Source organism: Oncorhynchus masou, chromosome 20, assembly GCF_036934945.1.
Source record: "Oncorhynchus masou masou isolate Uvic2021 chromosome 20, UVic_Omas_1.1, whole genome shotgun sequence".
Taxonomy (NCBI): Eukaryota; Metazoa; Chordata; class Actinopteri; order Salmoniformes; family Salmonidae; genus Oncorhynchus; species Oncorhynchus masou.
The window spans coordinates 3,782,463-3,808,416 of record NC_088231.1 but is presented as its reverse complement, the minus strand read 5'-3'; the positions used below and the strand labels follow the sequence as shown (position 1 = coordinate 3,808,416).

General features: G+C 42.7%; 1 protein-coding gene across 1 annotated transcript in view; it reads right to left on the bottom strand.

Annotated features, from left to right (window-relative positions):
• LOC135506702 (alpha-1D adrenergic receptor-like) overlaps window positions 1–23,705 on the bottom strand; it is a 34,463-nt gene extending 10,758 nt beyond the window's left edge. The window contains exon 1 of the mRNA XM_064926039.1: window positions 22,244–23,705. Coding sequence (XP_064782111.1) covers window positions 22,244–23,198 — 955 coding nt within the window. The 5' untranslated portion in view covers window positions 23,199–23,705. The remainder of the gene's footprint in view (window positions 1–22,243) is intronic.
• Between the last annotated feature and the right edge of the window lie 2,249 nt (window positions 23,706–25,954).

Below are 25,954 nucleotides of genomic sequence, written 5' to 3'. Positions count from 1 at the left end.
CATTTTGTCTTACAGTTGAATTCAAAATTGATTAAATATTATAATTTTTTTGCCCATCTACACACAATACTCCATAATGACAAAGTGAAAGCGCATTTATTGAAAATTAAATACAGAAATATCTCATTTGCATAAGTTTTCACACCCCTGAGTCAATACATATTAGAATCAGCTTTGGCAGAGCTTTGCACACCTGGATTGTAGAAAAATTGGTTTCTAGGTAGGTCCAAACTTTTGACTGGTATTTTACCTCAACTGGTACAGTGTGCCATCCAGCCCTGGAGTTTCCCTGGACTTGGAGGCTTTAATTGCATCTGGAAGTTCCTCCTCTGTAATTAGGCATCAGTGAGTCTTTCTGTATAGCTGTTAATTTTTCACTATTCATTTTTTTTAAAATCCTTTCAATTATCTTCAGTTAGTGGAGATGGAGGAACTTAAATAAAAAATATATGCTTAAAGTAAGCTGTTTCCTCTTTCAAAATATAGTTTGGTGGATCATGAATGACTTTGTCAATTATTTAAAAGCTTTTTCAAGCTCTGTCAAGTTGGTTGTTGATCATTGCTAGACAGCCATTTTCAAGCCTTGACATAGATTTTCAAGCCCATCTAAGTCAAAACTGTAACTAGGCCACTCAGGAACTTTCAAAGTCGTCTTGGGAAGCAACTCCAATGTATATTTGGCCATGTTTTTTTAGGTTATTGTCCTGCTGAAAGGTAAATTTGAATGTACTTTATTGCCTTATTACAACCAGGATGCATGTTTTGGAATACATTTATTCTGTACTGGCTTCCTTCTTTTCAATCTGTCATTTAGTGTAGTGGAGTAACTACAATGTTGTTGATCTATCCTCCGTTTTCTCCTATCATAGCCATTAATCTGTAACTGTTTTAAAATAATCTGGTAATCCCTGAGCGGTTTTCTTTCCTCCAACAGAGTTAGGAAGAATACCTGTATCTTTGTAGTGACTGGGTGTATTGATACACCATCCAATGTGTATTTAATAACTTCACTATGTTCAAAGGGATATTCAATGTCTGCTGTTTTTTTTTTTTTTTTTTACCCATCTACGAATAGGCGCCTTCCTTTGCTAGGCATTGGATAACCTCCCTGGTCTTTGTGGTTGAATCTGTATATGAAATTCACTGCTCAACTGATGTACCTTACAGATAATTGTATATGTTTGGGTACAGAGATGAGGTATTCATTCAAAAAATCATGTTCAACACTGTTATTGCACACAGAGTGAGTCCATGCAATTTATCTAACTTGTTAAGCAAATGTTTACAACTGAATTTATTTAAGCTTGCCACAACAAAGGGGTTGTATACTTACTTGACTCAAGACATTTCTAAAAATATCATTCCACCTGGACATTATAGGGTAAAATGAGTAGGCCAGTGACAAAAGTAATTGCAGTTGAATCCATGTTAAATTCAGGCAGTAACACAGCAAAATGCAGAAAAAGGCAAGGGTGTGAATACTTTCTGGAGGCACTGTTAACATCAATTAAAGCGACAAGTTGAATGCTATGAAAAATGCAGGTTGTGAGGAGCTGATGACGTCTTAGCGGTAATATTCCTACTTCCTGGAGAATCTCTGTAACACTTAGAGCCAGCAGATGTAATGCGTTATGATACAGTTATAATTCATTGTAAGACTTATAATGGCTCATACAGTACATGCTTATAAAAAGTTATAAAGCATTATAACAGCAGGCTTTAAGTTAAGTGTTACCGGATACTATTCTGCATGCCAGCCATTTCTAATATGCAAATGAGCTGCCTGTCAATCAACTGTGGTGTAGTGTTGGGGGAGAGGATTACTTTATTGCAGACGACACTCAAAGTAAAGGTCATTGTTCTATGAAGCCATGGTTTGTAATTGAAACCTTGAGTGGAGAGGGCTACAAAGGACTGTGCAGTGTTGTGTGAGTGTTGTGCAAGCTTTGACAGGCGCCACTCACTAGGGGTGAGTCACCTGCAGGTCTGGCTGATGGAGCAGGCTGGGCCATATGATACTTAGATACTTTGAATACAACATTGTTGTTTTTTAGGGGGTTGATCAGCTTTAATAATGCAGATAGATTGTAGCTTCCATCAATGTAATTGTCTGCATCACTTCCAATCCCCAATATATTGTTTTGCAAATATACATACATACATACATACACACACACACACACACACACACACACACACACACACACACACACACACACACACACACACACACACACACACACACACACACACACACACACACACACACACACACACACACACACACACACACACATACACACATACATACACACATACACACATACACACATACATAGATTGTAGCTTCCATCAATGTAAATGTCTGCATCACTTCCAATCCCCAATATATTGTTTTGCAAATATACATACATACATACATAGATACATACACACATACACACACACACACACACACACACACACACACACACACACACACACACACACACACACACACACACACACACACACACACACACACACACACACACACACACACACACACACACACACACACACACACACACACACACACACACACACACACACACACACACACACACACACACACACACACACACACACACACACATACACACATACATACATACATACATACATACATACATACATACATGATGTCTTGCTCCCAGGCAGACTAAATAACTTTTTTGCCCACTTTGAGGACAATACAGTGCCACTGACATGGCCTGCAACGAAAACATGCGGACTCTCCTTCACTGTAGCCGAGGTGAGTGAAACATTTAAACGTGTTAACCCTCGCAAGGCTGCAGGCCCAGACGGCATCACCAGCCGCGCCCTCAGAGCATGCGCAGACCAGCTGGCTGGTGTGTTTACGGACATATTCAATCAATCCCTATCCCAGTCTGCTGTTCCCACATGTTTCAAGAGGGCCACCATTGTTCCTGTTCCCAAGAAAGCTAAGGTAACTGAGCTAAACGACTACCACCCCATAGCACTCACTTCCGTCATCATGAAGTGCTTTGAGAGACTAGTCAAGGACCATATCACCTCCACCCTACCTGACACCCTAGACCCACTCCAATTTTCTTACCGCCCAAATAGGTCCACAGACGATGCAATCTCAACCACACTGCACACTGCCCTAACCCATCTAGACAAGAGGAATACCTATGTGAGAATGCTGTTCATCGACTACAGCTCGGCATTTAACACCATAGTACCCTCCAAGCACGTCATCAAGCTCGAGACCCTGGGTCTCGACCCCGCCCTGTGGAACTGGGTACTGGACTTCCTGACGGGCCGCCTCCCAGGTGGTGAGGGTAGGCAACAACATCTCCACTCCGCTGATCCTCAACACTCGGGCCCCACAAGGGTGCGTTCTGAGCCCTCTCCTGTACTCCCTGTTCACCCACGACTGCGTGGCCACACACGCCTCCAACTCAATCATCAAGTTTGAGGACGACACAACAGTGGTAGGCTTGATTACCAACAACAGGGAGGAGGTGAGGGCCCTCGGAGTGTGGTGTCAGGAAAATAACCTCACACTCAACGTCAACAAAACTAAGGAGATGATTGTGGACTTCAGGAAACAGCAGAGGGAAGACCCCCCTATCCACATCGATGGAACAGTAGTGGAGAGGGTAATAAGCTTTAAGTTCCTCGGCAGACACATCACAGACAAACTGAACAGACAGCATCGTGAAGAAGGCGCAGCAGCGCCTCTTCAACCTCAGGAGGCTGAAGAAATTCGGCTTGTCACCAAAAGCACTCACAAACTTCTACAGATGCACAATCGAGAGCATCCTGGCAGGCTGTATCACCGCCTGGTACGGCAACTGCTCCGCCCACAACCGTAAGGCTCTCCAGAGGGTAGTGAGGTCTGCACAACACATCACCGGGGGCAAGATACCTGCCCTCCAGGACACCTACACCACCCGATATTACAGGAAGGCCATAAAGATCATCAAGGACAACAACCACCCGAGCCACTGCCTGTTCAACCCCGCTATCATCCAGAAGGCGAGGTCAGTACAGGTGCATCAAAGCTGGGACCGAGAGACTGAAAAACAGCTTCTATCTCAAGGCCATCAGACTGTTAAACAGCCACCACTAACATTGAGTGGCTGCTGCCAACACACTGACTCAACTCCAGCCACTTTAACAATGGGAATTGATGGGAAATGATGTAAAATATATCACTCGCCACTTTAAACAATGCTACCTAATATAATGTTTACATACCCTACATTATTCATCTCATATGTATACGTATATACTGTACTCTATATCATCTACTGCATCTTTATGTAATACATGTATCACTAGCCACTTTAACTATGCCACTTTGTTTACATACTCATCTCATATGTATATACTGTACTCGATACCATCTACTGTATCTTGCCTATGCTGCTCTGTACCATCACTCATTCATATATCGTTATGTACATATTCTTTATCCCCTTACACTTGTGTGTATAAGACAGTAGTTTTGGAATTGTTAGTTAGATTACTTGTTGGTTAGTACTGCATTGTCGGAACTAGGAGCACAAGCATTTGACTACACTCGCATTAACATTGCTAACCATGTGTACGTGACAAATAAGATTTGATTTGATTTGACATTCATACAAAATAAATACATATACAGTACATATAAATATTTACACATCTTTAAAAAATATACATTTCCTTTATTACCCTCCAACCCTAGTGAACAACAACGCTTAGACATGCATTTCCAGCTTATACATACTAGATACATTTTATGGATAAAGTCTATTTTACAATAGTTCAACTTTGTTTGTTTTTCACACCTTTCCTTCCTCTACCCTCAACCTCTCCCATTCTATTTCTGATGTCCATCCAGTTTGATTTCTGTTTGCCATATCTTTCAAACTGTGCTCTTTCAAAAAAGTTCTTAACCTATATGTGTGTTACAAGCACAGTATGTTTTACATTAGTTATCTTGTTGTTATTAGTTGTCCCAACCTTCAGCTCCATTCAACCCCTACCATCTATCTCTTAACACCATCCATATTGGATTTCTATTTGCCATATATTTTTCAACTGTGCTGTGATGTTTCGCAAACGTCCTGAACCTTTCTATTCTCATTTCTCTAGAGAATGTAAATTGAAAATATTTTATTTTGTTAAAAGTATTCCTATATTATTGATTGATTGACTATGACTTTTCAGAAAGCCCAGTCGTGCTATCTACAGTGTTAGCTCCAGGTAAATGTTGCAATTCTTCAGCCATTCCTGGACCTGTGACCAAAAACAAGCTACATATGTACAGCACTAAAACAAATGATCTAATGATTCTGCCTCTTCGCAGCAAAATCTGTAGAGCTGGAAAGGTTGTATCCCCATATAAATAACATTCTATTGGTTGCAAGAATTTTGTACAACAGTTTAAATTGAGTTTAAATTGTTGAATCCGGCATCGGTTTGCGTATCAGTTCATACACCATGTGCCAGAGGGAGATGTTTAGTCCCTGGGTCCTTAGCTATGGTGTTGAACGCTGAGATGTCGTCAATGCAGAGAATTCTCACATAGGTGTTCCTTTTGTCCAGGTGGCAAAGGGCAGTGTGGAGTGCAATAGAGATTGATTCTTCTGTGGATCTGTTGGGGCGGTATGCAAATTGGAGTGGGTCTAGGGTTACTCGGATAATAGTGTTGATGTGGGCCATGACCAGTCTTTCAAAGCACTTCATGGCTACAGATGTGAGTACTACGGGTCGGTAGTCATTTAGCTAGGTTACCTTAGTGTTATTTGGCACAGGGACTGTGGTGGTCTGCTTGAAACATGTTGGTATTACAGACTCAGACAGGGAGAGGTTGAAAATGTCAGTGAAGACACTTGCCAGTTGGTCAGCGCATGCTCGGAGTACACGTCCTGCTAATGCGTCTGGCCCTGCGGCCTTGTGAATGTTGACCTGTTTAATACATTTTCAAGTTCATAACTGTGCACTCTCCTCAAACAATAGCATGATCTTCTTTCACTGTAATAGCTACTGTAAATTGGACAGTGCAGTTAGATTAACAAGAATTTAAGCTTTCTGCCCATATCAGTTAGGTCTATGTCCTGGGAAATGTTCTTGTTATCTACAACCTCATGCTAATCACATTAGCCTACGTTAGCTCAACCGTCCCGCGGGGGGACCGATCCTGTAGAGGTTAAAGGTCTTACTCACATCGGCTACGGAGACCACGATCACACAGTCGTCCGGACCATAACTCCACCAGTCCTATTTCTGATAGAATTTATGAAGATTATACCTTTTTTTATTACATTTTTTTGTCAATTAGTATATTTAATTTTAACCACAATATTTGTTGTAGTATTTGTTCTGTCTTTTCTAGTGGATTAAATTGAAATTGCAACCAACTTTCTATGTCTTGTTTTAAAAATAGCAATATTTGGGAGATTAATTCCTTTCCAAATAACGGAAAGTAATAGGTTGTAATCTGAATAAAGGGGAAAAGGCCATTCTTGAACATAGGGTGAGACATTCTTACTAATTTGCTAGAGAACCAGTTTGGGTTTTAAGTATAACTTGTGTATGACTGAAGCCTTTAGTGAGAGGTCTAATTCTGTATTATTTTATCATTTCTGCCTTCCAAATTCATATTCATTATATAAATAGGCCCGTTTAATTTTGTCTGGCTTGCCATTCCAAATAAAATTTAATATTTTTTCCTCATATAATTTAAAAAAACTGTTTTCTAATTTTAGGCCATTAGCAAATAGGTAAACTGGGATATGACTAAAAAGTTAATCAGGGTGATTTTTACACACATATAAAGGTATTTACCTTTCCATGGTAGCCATGGTAGCCATGATAGCTTATGGTAGCTTATTTATTTTTTCTAACATTCTATTAAAATGTCTTGGAGTGAGATTATTTATTTATTTCTGGATATGTATACCGGGTATATCCACATCACCATCAGATTTTATTGGTAAACTACATGGCAATGTAAAAGTTGTATTTTTTAGTGATCCATTACATAATATAGTACACTTCTCATAATTTGGTAATCCAGAGAAGTTAGAACAATTAACTAGATGCTCTATGAGGCTGTGGAGGGATCCAAATTGTGTATTTAAAAGAATACATGAATCATCAGCATACAATGATACCTTTGTTTTTAAGCCCTGTATTTCTAAATCTATTGATATTATTGTTGGATCTGATTTTAATAGCTAACATTTCGATGGCCATAAAAAAATAAATATGCCGATAGTGGACAACCTTGTTTTACTCCTCTTGACAGTTTAAAACTTTATGAGAAATAGCCATTATTTACGATTTTACACCTAGGGTTAATATGCATGATTTTAACCCATTTTATAAGAGCTTCTCCACAATTGAAATGTTCCAGACATTTACACCACCATTCAAAACATGCATGAAATGAGTTGCACAAAATGAATAGGAATTACAGTCAAGATGTTGACAAGGTTATAAATAATGATTTTTAATTGAAATAATAATTGTGTCCTTCAAACTTTGCTTTCGTCATAGAATCCTCCATTTGCAGCAACTGCAGCCTTGCAGACATTTGGCATTCTATTTGTCCATTTGTTGAGGGATTCTGAAGTGATTTCACCCCATGCTTCCTGAAGCACCTCCCACAATTTGGATTGGCTTGATGGGAACTTCTTACATACCATACGGTCAAGATGCTCCCACAACAGCTCAATAGGGTTGAGATCCATTGACTGTGCTGACCACTCCATTATAGACAGAATACCAGCTGACTGCTTCTTCCCTAAATAGTTATTGCATAGTTTGGAGCTGTGCTTTGGGTCATTGTCCTGTTGTAGGTGGAAATTGGCTCCAATTAAGCACCGTCCACAGGGTATGGCATGGCATTGCAAAATGTAGTGATAGCCTTCCTTCTTCAAGATCCCCTTTACCCTGTACAAATCTCCCACTCTACCACCACCAAAGCACCCCCAGAACATCACATTGCCTCCACCATGCTTGACACATGGTGTCAAGAAACTCCTTCAGCATCTTCATTTTTTCTGCGTCTCACGAATGTTCTTCTGTGTGATCCGAACACCTCAAACTTTTGTCTGTCCATAACACTTTTTTCCAATCTTTCTCTGTCCAGTATCTGTGTTCTTTTGCCCATCTTAACGTTTTCTTTTTATTGGCCAGTCTGAGATATGGATTTTTCTTTGCCACTCTGCCTAGAAGGCCAGCATCCCGAAGTCGCCTCTTCACTGTTGACGTTGTGTCACGCCTTGGTCATTGTATTTTGTGTTTTCGTTATATATTTGGTTAGGCCAGGGTGTGACATGGGTTTATGTATTGTATTTTCGTATTGGGGTTTGTAGTATTTGGGATTGCGGCTGAGTAGGGGTGTTGTATAGGTTTGGCTGCCTGAGGCGGTTCTCAATCAGAGTCAGGTGATTCTCGTTGTCTCTGATTGGGAACCGTATTTAGGTAGCCTGGTTTTCACTTTGTATTTCGTGGGTGATTGTTCCTGTCTCTGTGTTAGTGTTCACCAGTCAGGCTGTAATAGGTTTCACGGTCCGTTTTGTTGTTTTGTATTTATTAGTTATTTCATGTATAGTTCCGATATTTGTTTCATTAAAGAACATGAGTAACCAACACGCTGCATTTCGGTCCGACTCTCTTTCGACAATGAAGAACGTCGTTACACGTTGTGACTGGTGTTTTGCAGGTACTATTTAATGAAGCTGCCAGTTGAGGACTTGTGAGGCATCTGTTTCTCAAACTAGACACTCTAATGTACTTGTCTTCTTGCTCAGTTGTGCACCGGGGCCTCCCTTTGCTCTTTCTATTCTGGTTAGCGCCAGTTTGTGCTGTTCTGGGAAGGGAGTAGTACACAGTGATGTATGAGATTTTCAGTTTCTTGGCAATTTCTTTCATGGAAAAGCCTTCATTTCTCAGAACAAGAATAGACTGATGAGTTTCAGAAGAAAGTTATTTATTTCTGGTCATTTTGAGCCTGAAATCAAACCCACAAATGCTGATGCTCCAGATACTCAAATAGTCTAAAGAAGGCCAGTTTTATTGCTTCTTTAATCAGGACAACAGTTTTCAGCTGAGCTAACATAATTGTAAAAGGGTTTTCTAATGATCAATTAGCATTTTTAAATGATAAACTTGGATTAGCTAACACAACGTGCCATTGGAACACAGGAGTGATGGTTGCTGACAATGGGCCTTTGTACGCCTATGTAGGTATTCCATAAAAAATCTTACATTTCCAGCTACAATAGAACATTAACAATGTCTACACTGTATTTCTGCTCAATTTTATATTATTTTAATGGACAAAACATTTAGCTTTTCTTTCAAAAACAAGGAAATGTCAAAATGACCCCAAACTTTTGAACGGTAGTGTATATTTAAACTTCAGTCGTACTTTATCAAAAGCTTTTTCAAAAGTCAAAGCGGATATGCTGTACCTATGTCACACAAAAAATTCAGGTATACCTTTCTCTGTCCTAGTTAAAAGTTATCATCCAACAGGCTTTAGTTACATTTCCAACATCCTCACCCACGTGGAAACTCAGTAAGAGTAATATATATGCCAATTATCTGATGGACCAACCGCATTCTATCCCCTATCAACACTTTTTTTAAACGTTTTGTGCCAACGAGAATGACATCAGAAAGAAGTCAAGACGACTACCTTGATTGAGCCTCCTGCCATGTGTTTCTCACTAACTTCCTGTATTTACTTACACCTTCTGTAAGCCTTTATAGGGTATGCGTTTTCAAGAGAGCATTACAGGTATAGTTCAACCCCAGACGCAGAAACTAATGTGTCATTTAGGTCATTTGGATGAAGGATCCCTTCAAGTCTGCCTTAGGTTGTGTTCAAGGTGAGTTATAAGATGCTTGGTCCAGACTAATGACTTTGGATGTCCTATAGAGATGTGGCTGAGAAGAGCACAGGAGGACATAGTGGGACACACTCTGGTTCAACATTCTCTTTTCACTCTGATGGTTTCTGGCTATAGTGGCCCATTATGAATCGGAGTGAACGGATCAGTGCAACGGAGAAAGGAGTTGATTGCAAAAGGGCTTAGAAGTGCTAAGAAGCATCCTTCTCTATACAAACGGACAGATATCCTCTTAAGTCTAACCGTACAAAAAATTTGGCCGTACAAAAAAAATGTATGTAAGAATCATTGTTATTGCGTCTGATCGGCCTAGAACAGGTTGAAAATTGGACCAACATTGATCACTATATATATATAGCCAAGGGGGAAGGGTAAAACTATGCTTACATAGGTTGTCTATTGGTGGACACAACCTGCTAAATTGGACAAGCCCTCACAATCTGTCTTCTTTCAAATAGATGAGAGAAACAAATGGCAAAGCCCCTCTCGCTATTGGCCAGTCTTCCCAAGACCTATCAAGAATGTGAAATTTAAAAAAATCCACTCAAAGATAATATCGGACAGGCCTGTTTTTCCTGAGCTAATTATTTCCTTTGGCAAAGCAGAGCTCCCCTTGCCCCCTCCCACCACTCCCCTACCACGGTTATGGGGATATTCTCAGTGGCATCATGGGAATAAAGCACAACAACATATTAGTCATGGGGTATGTCCCAAATTGCACCCCATTCCCTATATAGCGTACTACGTTTGACCCATATGGCTCTGGACAAAGTAATGCAATGTAGGAAACGGGGTGTCATTTGGGACAAATCTATACAGTAGTCTCGTTTTGCTTGGAGTCAAAGGCCTCCTTCCTTACAACATCAGTGTCCTCAATAACATGTTGATAGCGGTGTTGAGGCCATCATCAGATGCCTTTGTAACAATCAGAACCGATACGTAACTACAGTTTCAGATTACGTACAACGTGTCTGTTCAGTTTGTAAAAGTATTGAGTTTGGATATCTACAGAATATGGTTAGAGTTGTAACACTAATGTTTGTAATGTGTATCCTTTGTCAAGGTTTCTGTCACATTACTGTACACAGTGGATGCTAAATACAGTAGTTTATCTCCTTAAGGTAGAGACATTTGGCCTCAAAATGTCTTGTTTGTTTTGTTCCTCGACTTTAACAGCACACGGCCCCAAAGTTGATATTTTGTCAGTTTTAGATTAGACCTATGGACAGCACTGACATTTGGTTTATAGGAAGAAGTCAAATGTTGGGCTGACTGTATTCCATTATTTTCTCTTGCTGTCAGTCTGTCGCAGTTTCTCCACCACATTAACACTGACATTCCTACAGCGATAAGGCTCGTGGATGAAGTGTAAAACGTGATCTCCTTTGAACTGCTCGCTATTCCTAGAATTCGAGGGTCACTCAACATTTGAGTGGTGAGGTGATGACATTTGAAAGACTTTGGTAACTAAGGCTGTGTGTGTGTGTGTGTGTGTGTGTGTGTGTGTGTGTGTGTGTGTGTGTGTGTGTGTGTGTGTGTGTGTGTGTGTGTGTGTGTGTGTGTGTGTGTGTGTGTGTGTGTATATATATATATGCGTGTGCGTGTGGATATGTGTTTGTGTTTGTGTGCTTGTGCGTTTGTGTGTTCGGACAAATTCTGAAACTTGTGTTCCAACACAAATAGATGTGTCATGTGGACTGGAGCCACAGAAAGCATCATCAGTGTCACATTTCTTTAGCCTAAGATAATGACAATGCCTTCAGTGGTTGCTCATTGTGGATTTATTGTTGCGCCCTGTCTTGGTCGCTGCCTTCCTCACTCTGTGCACTATCAAGAGGTTACCAAGCCATGTTTCTCACTTCAGTCTACCAAGCCATTGCATGCAAAGGATAGCTCAGAGACATGGAGAGGAAAGGCCGAGAGGAAAGGCAGGTTTTGAGAGAGAAGGGGGAGAGAACAAAAAAACGAGAGGGGTATTGTACGTGTGGAATGGTGCCATCTTTACCTCCTCCCTTCCCCCCATCCTTTTTCTTCCCCCCATCCTGGCTGTTGGGCGTGTGAGGAAGAGGGGGGGGGGGCAAACCCCTCCACTCTAATGAAGTTCAATTACAGCTGTCCTCATGGCAGTGGACCGTTACGTTCCTGGAGTCAGCGGCCTGAATACCACAATTAGAGTTACCCATCTCTCTTAATAGACTCTCTTTCGTGCCGATGAAATTTAAACATCCTTGTTTAATATTTCACTGTCTAAATAGTGCTCTTGGAATACATAAACATAAGCACAGTGAAAGAGATATGTAACTTAAAAGTAATTGAATCAGGGTTGGGGAGCTGGGGACTGAGGGACTGGAAGTTGGAGGGCTGGAGGACTGAGAAGCTGGGAGGTTGGAAGGCTGGTGCTGGGGGGCTGGGGGGGAGGCACAGCTAGCCTGGCACAAGTAGCAGAGTGTGCTGGTTGGGTCTGAGCCAACAGATGCTATCAGCCAACCAACAGCAAAGTATGCACAATAACATTCCGGGGAATTGGAGGAAATTAAATCTAAGGAACTCAAGTTGATTAGTAGGCATAGCATGTTATGTGTAGGCTTATACAAAACAAGGCTGTGGTGGCTTGCTCTATATGAGAAGAATGTTACAAACAATGGTCCATGGACACGGAAATCCCCAATGGTTTTAAACACACTTTTCTGGCTAAACCTAACACCTGTGGTGCGAAAAGGATTTCCCATTAAAAGAAAGCCCTATTGCAACGTTAGTAGCTGTCCTCTAAAAGATGCCTCCCTCTCTAAACTATATGGTGCCTGACTAAACTCCCCCATTGTTCCAAAAGCAATGCTTGCCAGAATATTGCTATTAGAATTGTCCATCTCTAAAATCTTTTGTTGGTCTTGGGGGCACAGTCCATTTGTTCTATTGTTCTGTTGTTAAGAGTTTAGAACTGAGGCCAAAAAATTGAGCGCTGGGTGGAACTGGTTTTCTAATGAAGTGCTTGGAATCATTTTCCTGATACATACTGTAAACAATGGATGAGAAAGGATGATGTATAGATAGTGTGTGTGTGTGTGTGTGTGTGTGTGTGTGTGTGTGTGTGTGTGTGTGTGTGTGTGTGTGTGTGTGTGTGTGTGTGTGTGTGTGTGTGTGTGTGTGTGTGTGTGTCAGTGGAGGCTCCGCCTCCGAGGAGGACAATACTCCTCAGAGAATTTCATAAAAATGAAAATGTTAAAACATTTTTTAGGTTAAACTATACGAAATATATTCACATCAAATAATTGATGAAAATACACTGCTTTGCAATGAAGGTCTACAGTAGCCTCAACTGCACTCAGTACGGTAGAACCATGGTGTACCCGGAGGACAGCTAGCTTCTGTCTTCTTCTGGGTATATTGACTTAAATTCAAAACCTAGGAGGCTCACGGTTCTCTCCCCCTTCCATAGACTTACACAGTATTTATGACAACTTCCGGAGGACATCCTCCAACCTATCAGAGCTCTTGCAGCATGAACTGACATGTTTTCCACCCAATCAAAGGATCAGAGAATGAATGAGATAAAGGCTAGAGCTGCTGCTTTCAAGGGCGGGACTCTAACCCGGAACCTTAAAAGAAATCCCGCTATGAACCTCCGACGAACCATATAATGGGCAAAGCATCAATACAGAACTAAGATCGAGTCGTACTACACCGGCTCTGACGCTCGTCGGAGTGACACGAGCCTACCAGCTAAACTACTTCTATCCTCGCTTCGAGGCAAAAAAAAAAGTACCAGCTGGGAGACTGTGTGATCACGCTCTCCGCAGCCGATGAGAGTAAGATCTTTAGACAAAGCCGCAGGTCCAAACGGATTACCAGAACGTTTACTCAGAGCATGTGCTGACCAACTAGCAAGTGTCTTCACTGATATTTTCAAGCTCTCCCTATCCGAGTCTGTAATACCAACATGTTTTAAGCAGACCACCGTAGTGCCTGTGCCCAAGAACACTAAGGTAACCGGCCTAAATGACTACAGACCCGTAGCACTCATGTCTGTAGCCTTGAAGTGCTTTGAAAGGCTGGTCATGGTTCACATCAACACCATTATCCCAGAAACCCTAGACCCACTACAATCTGCATACCGCCCCAACAGATCCACAGATGATGCAGTCTCTATTGTATTGCACTCTAAACTGCCCTTTCCCACCCTGACAAAAGGAACACCTATGTGAGAATGCTATTCATTGACTACAGCTCAGCGTTCAACATCATAGTGCCCTCAAAGCTCATCAATAAGACGAGGACCCTGGGACTAAACACCTCACTCTCCAACTGGATCCTGGACTTCCTGACGGGCCGCCCCCAGTTGGTAAGAGTAGGTAACAACACATCCGCCATGCTGATCCTCAACATGTGGGCCCCTCAGGGGTGCGTGCTCAGTCCCCTCCTGTACTCCCTGTTCACTCATGACTGCACGGCCAGGCACAACTCCAACACCGTCATTAAGTTTGCTGTTTACACAACAGTGGTAGGCCTGATCACCGACAACAACGAGACAGCCTATAGGGAGGAGGACAGAGACATGGCCATATGAAGCCAGGACAAGAACCTCTCTCTCAGCGTGATCAAGACAAAGGAGATGATTGTGGACTACAGGAAAAAGAGGACCAAGCACGCCCCCATTCTCATCGACGGGGCTGCAAGGGAGCAGGTTGAGAGCTACAAGATCCTTGGTGTCCACATCACCAACAAACGAACATGGTCCAAGCACACCATGACAGTCTTTTTGTTCTGTGTCTATGGACGCGAGACCCAGTCGTTCGTTCTAAATGTTCCATTTCCATACCAGCTGGCAATGTTCTTATCCCTTGCTTGCTAGCAAGTTAACTATGGCTAACTTACAGGTTTAGCATATGTCTTGCGTAATTGTGAATTTGCTCAGTCTGCTACGTTTATCTTCCAGAGACAATAGTGGTCATCTCCGTACGTTTACTGTAGGGGCAAAACATTCAAATAAAAACCTCACAATTCCAGATATAAAAAGAGTGTTTTGTATTGGCAGTTTGCACGCTGCCGGCAACCTTCTCATAATAATTATGCACTTGGAGGAAACATGGCACCATCCCTATGGTGAAGCATGGTGGTGGAATCATCATGCTGCAGGGAGATTTTTCAGCGGCAGGGACTGGGAAACTAGTCAGGATCGAGGGAACGATGAATAGAGAAAAGTATCAAGAGATCCTTGATGAAAACCTGCACCAGAGCGCTCAGGACCTCAGACTCGGGTGGTTTACTTTCCAAGAGTGGTTTACAGCCAAGACAACGTGGAATTTACTTTGGAGAAAAGTCTCTAAATGTCATTGAGTGGCCCAGCCAGAACCCGGACTTAAACCAGATCGAACATCTCTGGAGAGACATGAAAATAGCTGGGCAGCGACGCTCCCCATCCAACCTGACAGATTTTGAGAGGATCTGCAGAGAAGAATGGGAGAGACTCCACAAATACAGGTGTGCCACGCTTGTAGTGTCCTACCGAAGAAGACTTGAGGCTGTAATCGCTGCCAAAGGTGCTTTAACAAAGTTCTGACTAAAGGGTCTGAATACTTATGAAAATGTGATATTTATGTTTTTTGGGGGGATACATTTGCAAAAATGTTTAAAAACCTGTTTTTGCTATGTCATTATGGGGTATTGTGTGTAGATTGATGAGGGGGCACAACTATTTAATCCATTTTAAAATAAGGCTGTAGCATTACAAAATGTGGAAAAAGTGTGGTCTGAATACTTTCCGAATGCACCGTATATCCATAAAAATTATGCTGGCTGATTCATGATTTTGACTGGCTGAGAAATGCTGCCTGCCTGTTCATTACTATGGGGCAGCTGGAGATCGAATTTGAATATTGAAACAGTGTTGCAAATGTCATAGACAGACAACAAGGTTCATACAAATTTCCGACGTTGAAAACTAAATGTTAGTCTAAAAGACATGTGAGATAATGTCTAGATGCTTTTTATAGTGGAGATCAAATTCATACATTCCCTGGCTGGGCTGATGAGACAATGGATTGCGCAGTCAGATGGAACAGAGTAAATAGGCATTTTAATGTCTTAGATTTTGCCGGTGTGTTGTGGATTGGAGTCCACAAGCGAAGTGAAAAGGTAAGAAGAGGAGAGCGCATAGATGCGAGAAGGAATACAACGTGGCTGCTATGAAAGGGAACTGTGTTTACGTATGATCAAGGGTGTATTCATTTAGCAAAATTCAGTTGAAAAATGTTTCTTAAACAGAAGCAAACAGAACGAAACAGGGACAAACTTTCCTGAATTTGTCCAATAGAAACACTCTGTTTGCAACTGTTGGACTAATGATTACACCCTAGATCAGCTAGATGCAGGCTAGTGTGTAAGGCAGTATTGAATGCGTCACTGTCTGTCCATCTGTCACCTTAAAATGTTCTCTCGACCAGTGTGCACCTACGTTGTAAACGTTCATTCCTAGGCTAGGTTGTAGCAACCTCATGATGGGTATAGGGAAAATTTTAGTATCATGTAGAAACCTAAACCTATCAATGTTACATTGAACTGGGTGAACGGAATGTGAATGACAGCCATCCAATATGCTGTAAGAGAAATAAGGCCATGCTCATGAAAAGAAAGGTGTGTCCTCCCTCATCTTAAATGGCACTGACCGCCATTGGTGTGTACAATGTGTGTCTTTCTTACTTGACTTCACACTGGGCAGAGACGCCAGATCAACATCTAGTTAAGATTTTTTTTAAATGTAATTGTTTTTTACATTTATTTAACAGTTATTTAATTAGGCAAGTCAGTTAAAGAACAAATATGTATTTACAATGACGGCCTACCCCAGTCGATGCTGGGCCAATTGTGCGCAGCCCTACAGGACTCCCAACCACAGCCAGATGTGATACAGCCTGGATTTGAACCAGGGACTGTAGTGACACAACTTGCATTGAGATGCAGTGCCTTTATACCACTGCGCCATTGTCTTCCGGCGCTGACAGAGATGGCCGCCTCGCTTCGCGTTCCTAGGAAACTATGCACTTTTTTGTTTTTTTACGTGTTATTTCTTACATTAGTACCCCAGGTCATCTTAGGTTTCATTACATACAGCCGAGAAGAACTACTGAATATAAGAGCAGCGTCAACTAACCATCAGTACGACCAAGAATATGACTTTCGCGAAGCGGATCCTGTGTTCTGCCTTTCACCCAGGACAACGGAATGGATCCCAGCCGGCGACCCAAAAAAACAACTTCGTAAAAGAGGGAAACGAGGCAGTCTTCTGGTCAGACTCCGGAGACGGGCACATCGTGCACCACTACCTAGTATACTTCTCGCCAATGTCCAGTCTCTTGACAAGGTTGATGAAATCCGAGCAAGGGTAGCATTCCAGAGGGACATCAGAGACTGTAACGTTCTTTGCTTCACGGAAACATGGCTCACTGGAGAGACACTATCGGAATCGGTGCAGCCAGCTGGTTTCTCCACGCATCGCACGGACAGAAACAAACATCTTTCTGGTAAGAAGAGGGGCGGGGGCGTATGCCTTATGGCTAACGAGACGTGGTGTGATCACAAAAACATACAGGAACTCAAATCCTTCTGTTCACCTGATTTAGAATTCCTCACAATCAAGTGTCGACCGCATTATCTACCAAGGGAATTCTCTTCGATTATAATCACAGCCGTATATATTCCCCCCCAAACAGACACATCGATGGCTCTGAACGAACTTTATTTGACTCTTTGCAAACTGGAATCCATACATCCTGAGGCTGCATTCATTGTATCTGGGGATTTTAACAAGGCTAATCTGAAAACAAGACTCCCTAAATTGTATCAACATATCGATTGCGCAACCAGGGCTGGCAAAACCTTGGATCATTGCTATTCTAACTTCCGCAACGCATATAAGGCCCTGCCCCGCCCTTCTTTCGGAAAAGCTGACCACGACTCCATTTTGTTGATCCCTGCCTACAGACAGAAACTAAAACAAGAAGCTCCCACGCTGGTCCGACCAATCTGATTCCACACTCCAAGACTGCTTCCATCACGTGGACTGGGATATGTTTCGTATTGCGTCAGACAACAACATTGACGAATACGCTGATTTGGTGTGCGAGTTCATTAGAACGTGCGTTGAAGATGTCGTTCCCATAGCAACAATTAAAACATTCCCAAAGCAGAAACCGTGGATTGATGGCAGCATTTGCGTGAAACTGAAAGCGCAAACCACTGCTTTTAATCAGGGCAAGGTGACCGGAAACATGACCGAATACAAACAGTGCAGCTATTCCCTCCGCAAGGCAATCAAACAAGCTAAGCGTCAGTATAGAGACAATTGAACGGCTCAGACACAAGAGGTATGTGGCAGGGTCTACCGTCAATCACAGATTACAAAAAAAAAACCTGTCACGGACCAGGACGTCTTGCTCCCAGGCAGACTAAATAACTTTTTTGCCCGCTTTGAGGACAATACAGTGCCACTGACACGGCCTGCAACGAAAACATGCGGACTCTCCTTCACTGCAGCCGAGGTGAGTAAAACATTTAAACGTGTTAACCCTCGCAAGGCTGCAGGCCCAGACGGCATCCCCAGCCGCGCCCTCAGAGCATGCGCAGACCAGCTGGCTGGTGTGTTTACGGACATATTCAATCAATCCCTATACCAGTCTGCTGTTCCCACATGCTTCAAGAGGGCCACCATCGTTCCTGTTCCCAAAAAAGCTAAGATAACTGAGCTAAACGACTACCGCCCCCGTAGCACTCACTTCCGTCATCATGAAGTGCTTTGAGAGACTAGTCAAGGACCATATCACCTCCACCCTACCTGACACCCTAGACCCACTCCAATTTGCTTACCACCCAAATAGGTCCACAGACGATGCAATCTCAACCACACTGCACACTGCCCTAACCCATCTGGACAAGAGGAATACCTATGTGAGAATGCTGTTCATCGACTACAGCTCGGCATTTAACACCAAAGTACACCCCAAGCTCGTCATCAAGCTCGAGACCCTGGGTCTCGACCCCGCCCTGTGCAACTGGGTACTGGACTTCCTGACGGGCCGCCCCCAGGTGGTGAGGGTAAGTAACAACATCTCCTCCCCGGTTGATCCTCAACACTGGGGCCCCACAAGGGTGCGTTCTGAGCCCTCTCCTGTACTCCCTGTTCACCCACGACTGCGTGGCCACACACACCTCCAACTCAATCATCAAGTTTGCGGACGACACAACAGTGGTAGGCTTGATTACCAACAACGACGAGACGGCCTACAGGGAGGATGTGAGGGCCCTCGGAGTGTGGTGTCAGGAAAATAACCTCACACTCAACGTCAACAAAACTAAGGAGATGATTGTGGACTTCAGGAAACAGCAGAGGGAACACCCCCCTATCCACATGGAACAGTAGTGGAGAGGGTAGTAAGCTTTAAGTTCCTTGGCATACAAATCACAGACAAACTGAATTGGTCCACCCACACAGACAGCATCGTGAAGAAGGCGCAGCAGCGCCTCTTCAACCTCAGGAGGCTGAAGAAATTCGGCTTGTCACCAAAAGCACTCACAAACTTCTACAGATGCACAATCGAGAGCATCCTGGCGGGCTGTATCACCGCCTGGTACGGCAACTGCTCCGCCCACAACCGTAAGGCTCTCCAGAGGGTAGTGAGGTCTGCACAACGCATCACCGGGGGCAAACTACCTGCCCTCCAGGACACCTACACCACCCGATGTTACAGGAAGGCCATAAAGATCATCAAGGACAACAACCACCCGAGCCACTGCCTGTTCACCCCACTATCATCCAGAAGGCGAGGTCAGTACAGGTGCATCAAAGCTGGGACCGAGAGACTGAAAAACAGCTTCTATCTCAAGGCCATCAGACTGTTAAACAGCCACCACTAACATTGAGTGGCTGCTGCCAACACACTGACTCAACTCCAGCCACTTTAATAATGGGAATGGATGGGAAATGATGTAAAATATATCACTAGCCACTTTAAACAATGCTACCTAATATAATGTTTACATACCCTACATTATTCATCTCATATGTATACGTATATACTGTACTCTATATCATCTACCGCATCTTTATGTAATACATGTATCACTAGCCTCTTTACCTATGCCACTCTGTTTACATACTCATCTCATATGTATATACTGTACTCGATACCATCTACTGTACCTTGCCTATGCTGCTCTGTACCATCACTCATTCATATATATTTATGTACATATTCTTTATCCCCTTACACTTGTGTGTATAAGACAGTAGTTTTGGAATTGTTAGTTAGATTACTTGTTGGTTATTACTGCATTGTCGGAACTAGAAGCACAAGCATTTCGCTACACTCGCATTAACATCTGCTGACCATGTGTATGTGACAAATACAATTTGATTTGATTTGATTTGAGTTCTCAACTAACTTGAATTCAACAAAAAAATGTCACCATGTCATTGGATTTCGGTAAGAATTTGGGTGAAAAAAAATATGAAATGCCTTTAAGTTGATACAATCAGTTTCCCATGTTGATTCAATGTCATCACATCATTTTGTGGGGTTGAAATTACGTGGAAACAATGTTGATTATACTAGTTTTTGCCTAGTGGGGTTTTATCCTAAATGGCTCCGCTATTCCCCAGTCTTTCCCATTGATGCTCCTAATAAAACCTATTACCTGACATAATTAGTGCCATTTGATTTCCTCCTGTTATGCCTCTCATCTCTCCACCCGACCCCATTTCACCATTAAAGCACCTTTCTATTCGTTACCATTTTATTGACCGTCTGCTGCTCTGTGAACAAGTCACCTGTTTGTTTCTCAAATCATCATCAGCCAAAGGTTCTAGCACTTACTCTTACACGTGACTTTTATTGCCGTTTGTTTATCTGTATAGTATATTGTGTTGTGTATCTATGCGTTGCGTTTTTACACCTTCTACTCCCTTTCGACTCCTTTTTCTATTGAGCTGTTGTTGTAGATAAATTCACTGTAAAAAACAACAACACAACTCTAGTTATTTCAAGGAATTATTATCAAGTAACTTGTTACACAGCCTTTTTTCTGTTTACTCAAGTTTTCCGCTCAAGTGTTACCAGAACATTTTTTTTTTAGTTGGTCCAAACCAAGCTCCATCTTGGGAAAACTTTGTCAAACATTCGGTCAATTTAAAATGACGTTTGCTCAACTCATACCTTCATTCAACTAGAAACTACTATTTGGGAATCTTAACTAAAAAGGGTTGTACAACTGATTACTCACAACATGAAATGTTTTCAATTTAGTTGATTTAAATGGTGCATGTTCATTTATATAGTAATTATGATTCAACATGTCCTCACAACCGCTTGGTTCATGACATGCCCATCTTCCTGCTACACCACCATGTCTGAGTCAGCTGTCAGTTCATCTGACAATTCTCTCATCATTGATTTCATTTACTTCTTTACGCAATTTTAGTTTTTCTGTATAGTTGTCTAATGTTGGTGGGGCATATTATATCTTTGAATGTGACTCCTTAATCACTATGATTAATAAAATCGTTTTTCTTGAGTGTACTTTTATGTCAGGACAGAATTACAATGGCTTGTTTTTGCTCTTCAACATACTGCTACAAAACAGTAGGGCTTTAAGCACAACTGATGACACCATTGAATGATATTTTTTGTCTATGGACTGCGAACAATAAATCGACGAATTGCACATGTATATGCAATATCGGACTTGAAGTTATGTTTGATGATGCCGGATGCCACAATTAGAACTATTCATGATTGGTTTAAGTACAGTATTACAGAGCATATGTCGTGCGTAATTGTGAGTAATTGTGATCTTCCAGAGACAATAGTGGTCATCTCCGTACGTTTACAGTAGGGGCAAAAAATAAAACCCAAAACTTCACAATTCCAGATATCAAAAGATTGTATTGTATTGGCAGTTTGAACGCTGCCCGCAACCTTCTCATAATAATTATGCACTTGGAGGAATTTTAAACATCCTTGTTTCACGTGTCATGTTTTAAATAGTGCACTTCAATATGTAAACATAAGCACAGTGAACAAGATACAACTTCAAAGTAATTTAATCGTATTTGAGTAATATGGACACGTTGGATCGGCTCCATCCTGGCAGCATTGAAGTGAACACTCGTCAATCATTACAGGGAATCCCACTGATTACACACGCGAGCGCGCACACATATTTGCAGATTCTGGGACACATATTTTACATACGGTTAAAAAAACAGAACCAATTCAAATGTAGCCTCAATAAATTGCAATTTAAATGTTGATAATCAATCCAACACTTACCCAGTGGTAAAACAAAGAAAAACGGTAGCCAACACAGGATGAACATCCCGACGACAATCGCCAGGGTTTTGGCAGCCTTCTTCTCCCGGGAGAACTTCATCAAGCGCACGGACAGCGAACTCCGGAACGGGTGGTTTTTACTCTTGGAAGTATCCTCCAGCATGCTCCGACAGTGTATCCTAAGCACCACTTCTATCGACTTATTTCTTTCCCGTTTGACCCCCGCTTCTAAACTCTTGGTAGTCCTCCGAGCCACTACGTAGACCCTGAAATACATCACTAGGATGACCATAAGCGGGAGGTAGAAGGAAAAGAGCGAGGAGAAGAGGGCATAGCCCGGTTCTTCGGTGATGCTGCAGACGCTCTCGTCGGTCGGCGGCGGTTCCTTCCATCCCAGCAGCGGTCCTATGGAGATGACCATGGAGGAGACCCAGACCAACACCAGAATGACGGCGGCTTTCTTCTCCGTCATGATAGTGGGGTATTTGAGGCAGTGTTTGACCCCGATGTACCTGTCTATGGAGATGATACAGAGGCTGAGGATGGACGCGGTGCAGCAGAGAACATCCACCGCTGCCCATACGTTGCAGAAGATCCGGCCGAACACCCAGCATCCCAGCACTTCCAAAGACGCGGAGAAAGGAAGCACAATAATGCTCAATAGCAAGTCCGCTATGGCCAGGTTGACTATAAAGAAGTTCGTGACGGTCTGTAAGTGTCTATTGCATAGCACGGAGAGGATAACCAAAATGTTCCCAACGATAGCCACCAAGATGAACACGGATAGAAAGACCCCGACCGCAATGACCTGGGGGTCCAGTGTGATGTTCTTGCAGGTGGTGGAGTTGGTGCTGTTGTCTGTGAATAAGATTTGATCCAGGAAAGATTCGTTTTCAAGAGCTTTTTCAAAATATATTCCGTCATTGCTTTCGTTCATCAAATTAGAATATGTCATTTTGAAACTCCATAAAGAAAACTTTATAGTTGGATCCCAAGGCAAAACAAAGTGGTATTCGTAATGTTTTTTTGTTCACTGTTGTTTGTTTCCGATATTAAAAGAAAACGAGATGAAATGGAACATTCTTCTCACATATGTGAATTGTCTTCCATTTATGAAAAGCTCCATTGGTATCTAGATTGTTTCATCCATGAAATGCCTATTTTTCCCCCAACAACAAAATAAAACTGATGCGCAATAACAGCACCTTCCCTCTGTCTGAAAATGCAGGATCAACTATTCCTTATTTTTTTAAGCTGAAGACTGATCCAGCCAAGGATATTCTTGGAGTTCTTTGAGGTAGCAAAAATGTCACAAAATCTCAAATGAAGTATCAGTAAATATATTTTTGTAGCTCAATAGCACCGGATGGTCCGATTCTATTCCACTGGCGGCATTCTTTTAGTGAGAAGTCCAAACCAAACCACAGAGTCGCAGCCTGCCTCGGACCCCAGCATCTGAGCCCTGCGCTCCTCCCTAGCAAGTGGAATAAGTGAGGCGTCGCATGATAACTGCGACGCCACAAGAGGGAGTCGCGCCCGTATCTACACACTCAACAGACATTCCAGTGTAGCCAATAGTGTATAGATTTGACCCAAAGCCTAATATTCAGTTGATGTTTAGACTACTTCAGTATTACAACACTGACATATACAACCCGAAGCCAGACTACATGCAAACTAAACCCTTCAGTAGAATATAATACACTACATCTCATTCAAAAACATGGGCATTAATATGGAGTTGGTTTGCCCTTTGCTGCTATAACAGCCTCCACTCTTCTGTGGGGACTTGCTTCCATTCAGGCACAAGAGCATTAGCGAGGTTCGGGCACTGATGTTGGGAGATTAGGCCTGGCTCGCAGTTGGCATTCCAATTCATCCCAAAGGTGTTCGATGGGGTTGAAGTCAGGGCTCTGTGCAGGCCAGTCAAGTTAATTCACACTGATCTCAACAAACCATTTCTGTACGGACCTCACTTTGTGCACAGGGTCTTTGTCATGCTGAAACAGGAAAGGGCCTTCCCTAAACTGTTGCCACAAAGTTAGAAGCACAGAATCGTCTAGAATGTCATTGTATGCTGTAGCGTTAGGATTTCCCTTCACTGGAACTAAGGGGCCTAGCCTGAAAACAGCCCCAGACCATTCCTCTTCCATCAAACTTTACAGTTGGCACTATACATTGGGGCAGGTAGCGTTCTCCTGGCATCCGCCAAACCCAGATTCATCCGTTGGACTGCCAGATGGTGAAGCGTGATTCATCACTCCAGAGAACGCGTTTCCACTGCTCCAGAGGCCAATGGCTGCAAGCTTTACACCACTCCAGCCAACGCTTGGCATTGCGCATGATGATCTTAGGCTGCTCGGCCATGGAAACCCATTTCATGAAGCTCCCGACGAACAGTTCTTGGGCTGACGTTGCTTCCAGAGGCAGTTTGGAACTCGGTAGTGAGTGTTGCAACCGGGGACAGACAATTTCTATACTATACGTTTCCACCTCACAATAACAGCACTTCGAGTAGCAGGGCAGAAATGTGACAAACTGACTTGTTGGAAAGGTAGCATCCTATGATGGTGCCACACTGAAAGTCACTGAGCTCTTCAGTACGGGCCATTCTACTGACAATGTTTGTCTATGGAGATTGCATGGCTGTGTCCCCTTTTTTCATACACCTGTCAGCAACGGGTGTGGCTGAAATATTTGAATCCACTAATTTGAAGGGGAGTCCACATTCTTTTGGTCTTGTAGTGTACACAATATAATAGAATGGAATCGATACTTAATTGTGCATTTTGTGACTCTGGTACATAATGCTAAATGTGTTTGTATTATTTAAATTTGTTCTCAGAGATGTTTGAAACATAGCAAAGTCAAAACCACAAGTGAGTTGAAATGACCACTGCAACAATAACACTGTCAGTCATGGCCCCAACCCAGAGCTGTTGGTTTGAGTGATAATGGCCTCATGGGTCCTAGCTGTAAAGTTCTAAGTCCCCAGTGACTCTGTGCAGCTGCTGCCGTCCCCCAGGGAGGGGCGGAGGGGGGCGATCGGTCGTTACGAGTCACCAGGGAGCTCAGGGGGAGAGCAGCGGAGGGGACACAAGCTCTGGGAAAATGGTGCGAGGCAGAATGCAGAGTCGTAGCCCGACTCACAAGGGGCAACACACATGCTGCGCTTCAATCTGCACTCCCTCTTTTTATGCGGTTGCATTTCAAAAGATACCTAAATGGAGAAAACGCATGAAAGCATAGAGCAGGATGCTTGGCAGAGGAGTAGAGGCTAGCCGTGATATTGCCTTCACGAGAGGATTGAATGATATATTTCTATGCACATTGCATGGGGACGTATGAGAAGTATGTCAGTTTAAGGAGGAGCTGAATGAGCACAGGCCTGCAGCTCATCTTTATCACCACTGGTCATGGTTTAATAATACCTGATTCAAAATAATCACTCCGTAGGCTGCAAATCCTGGGTTAATCCTCAGAACAAGTCTAAAAGATTTCCCTTTCCGTTCCTTTCTGATTCGGTTTGTCGTACGGGGGGGTGAGAAGGGGGTGTGATATTTTGTGTGTGCAAATTACAATGTGCATGGTTATACCCCCCCCCCCCCCTTCTCCCCCGTATGACAATTGCATGTTTAGTAACTATTCACTGAGTAATAACTCTCATAACCGCTCCACCTCATCAACCTTTTCCATACGCCCAGCAATCAA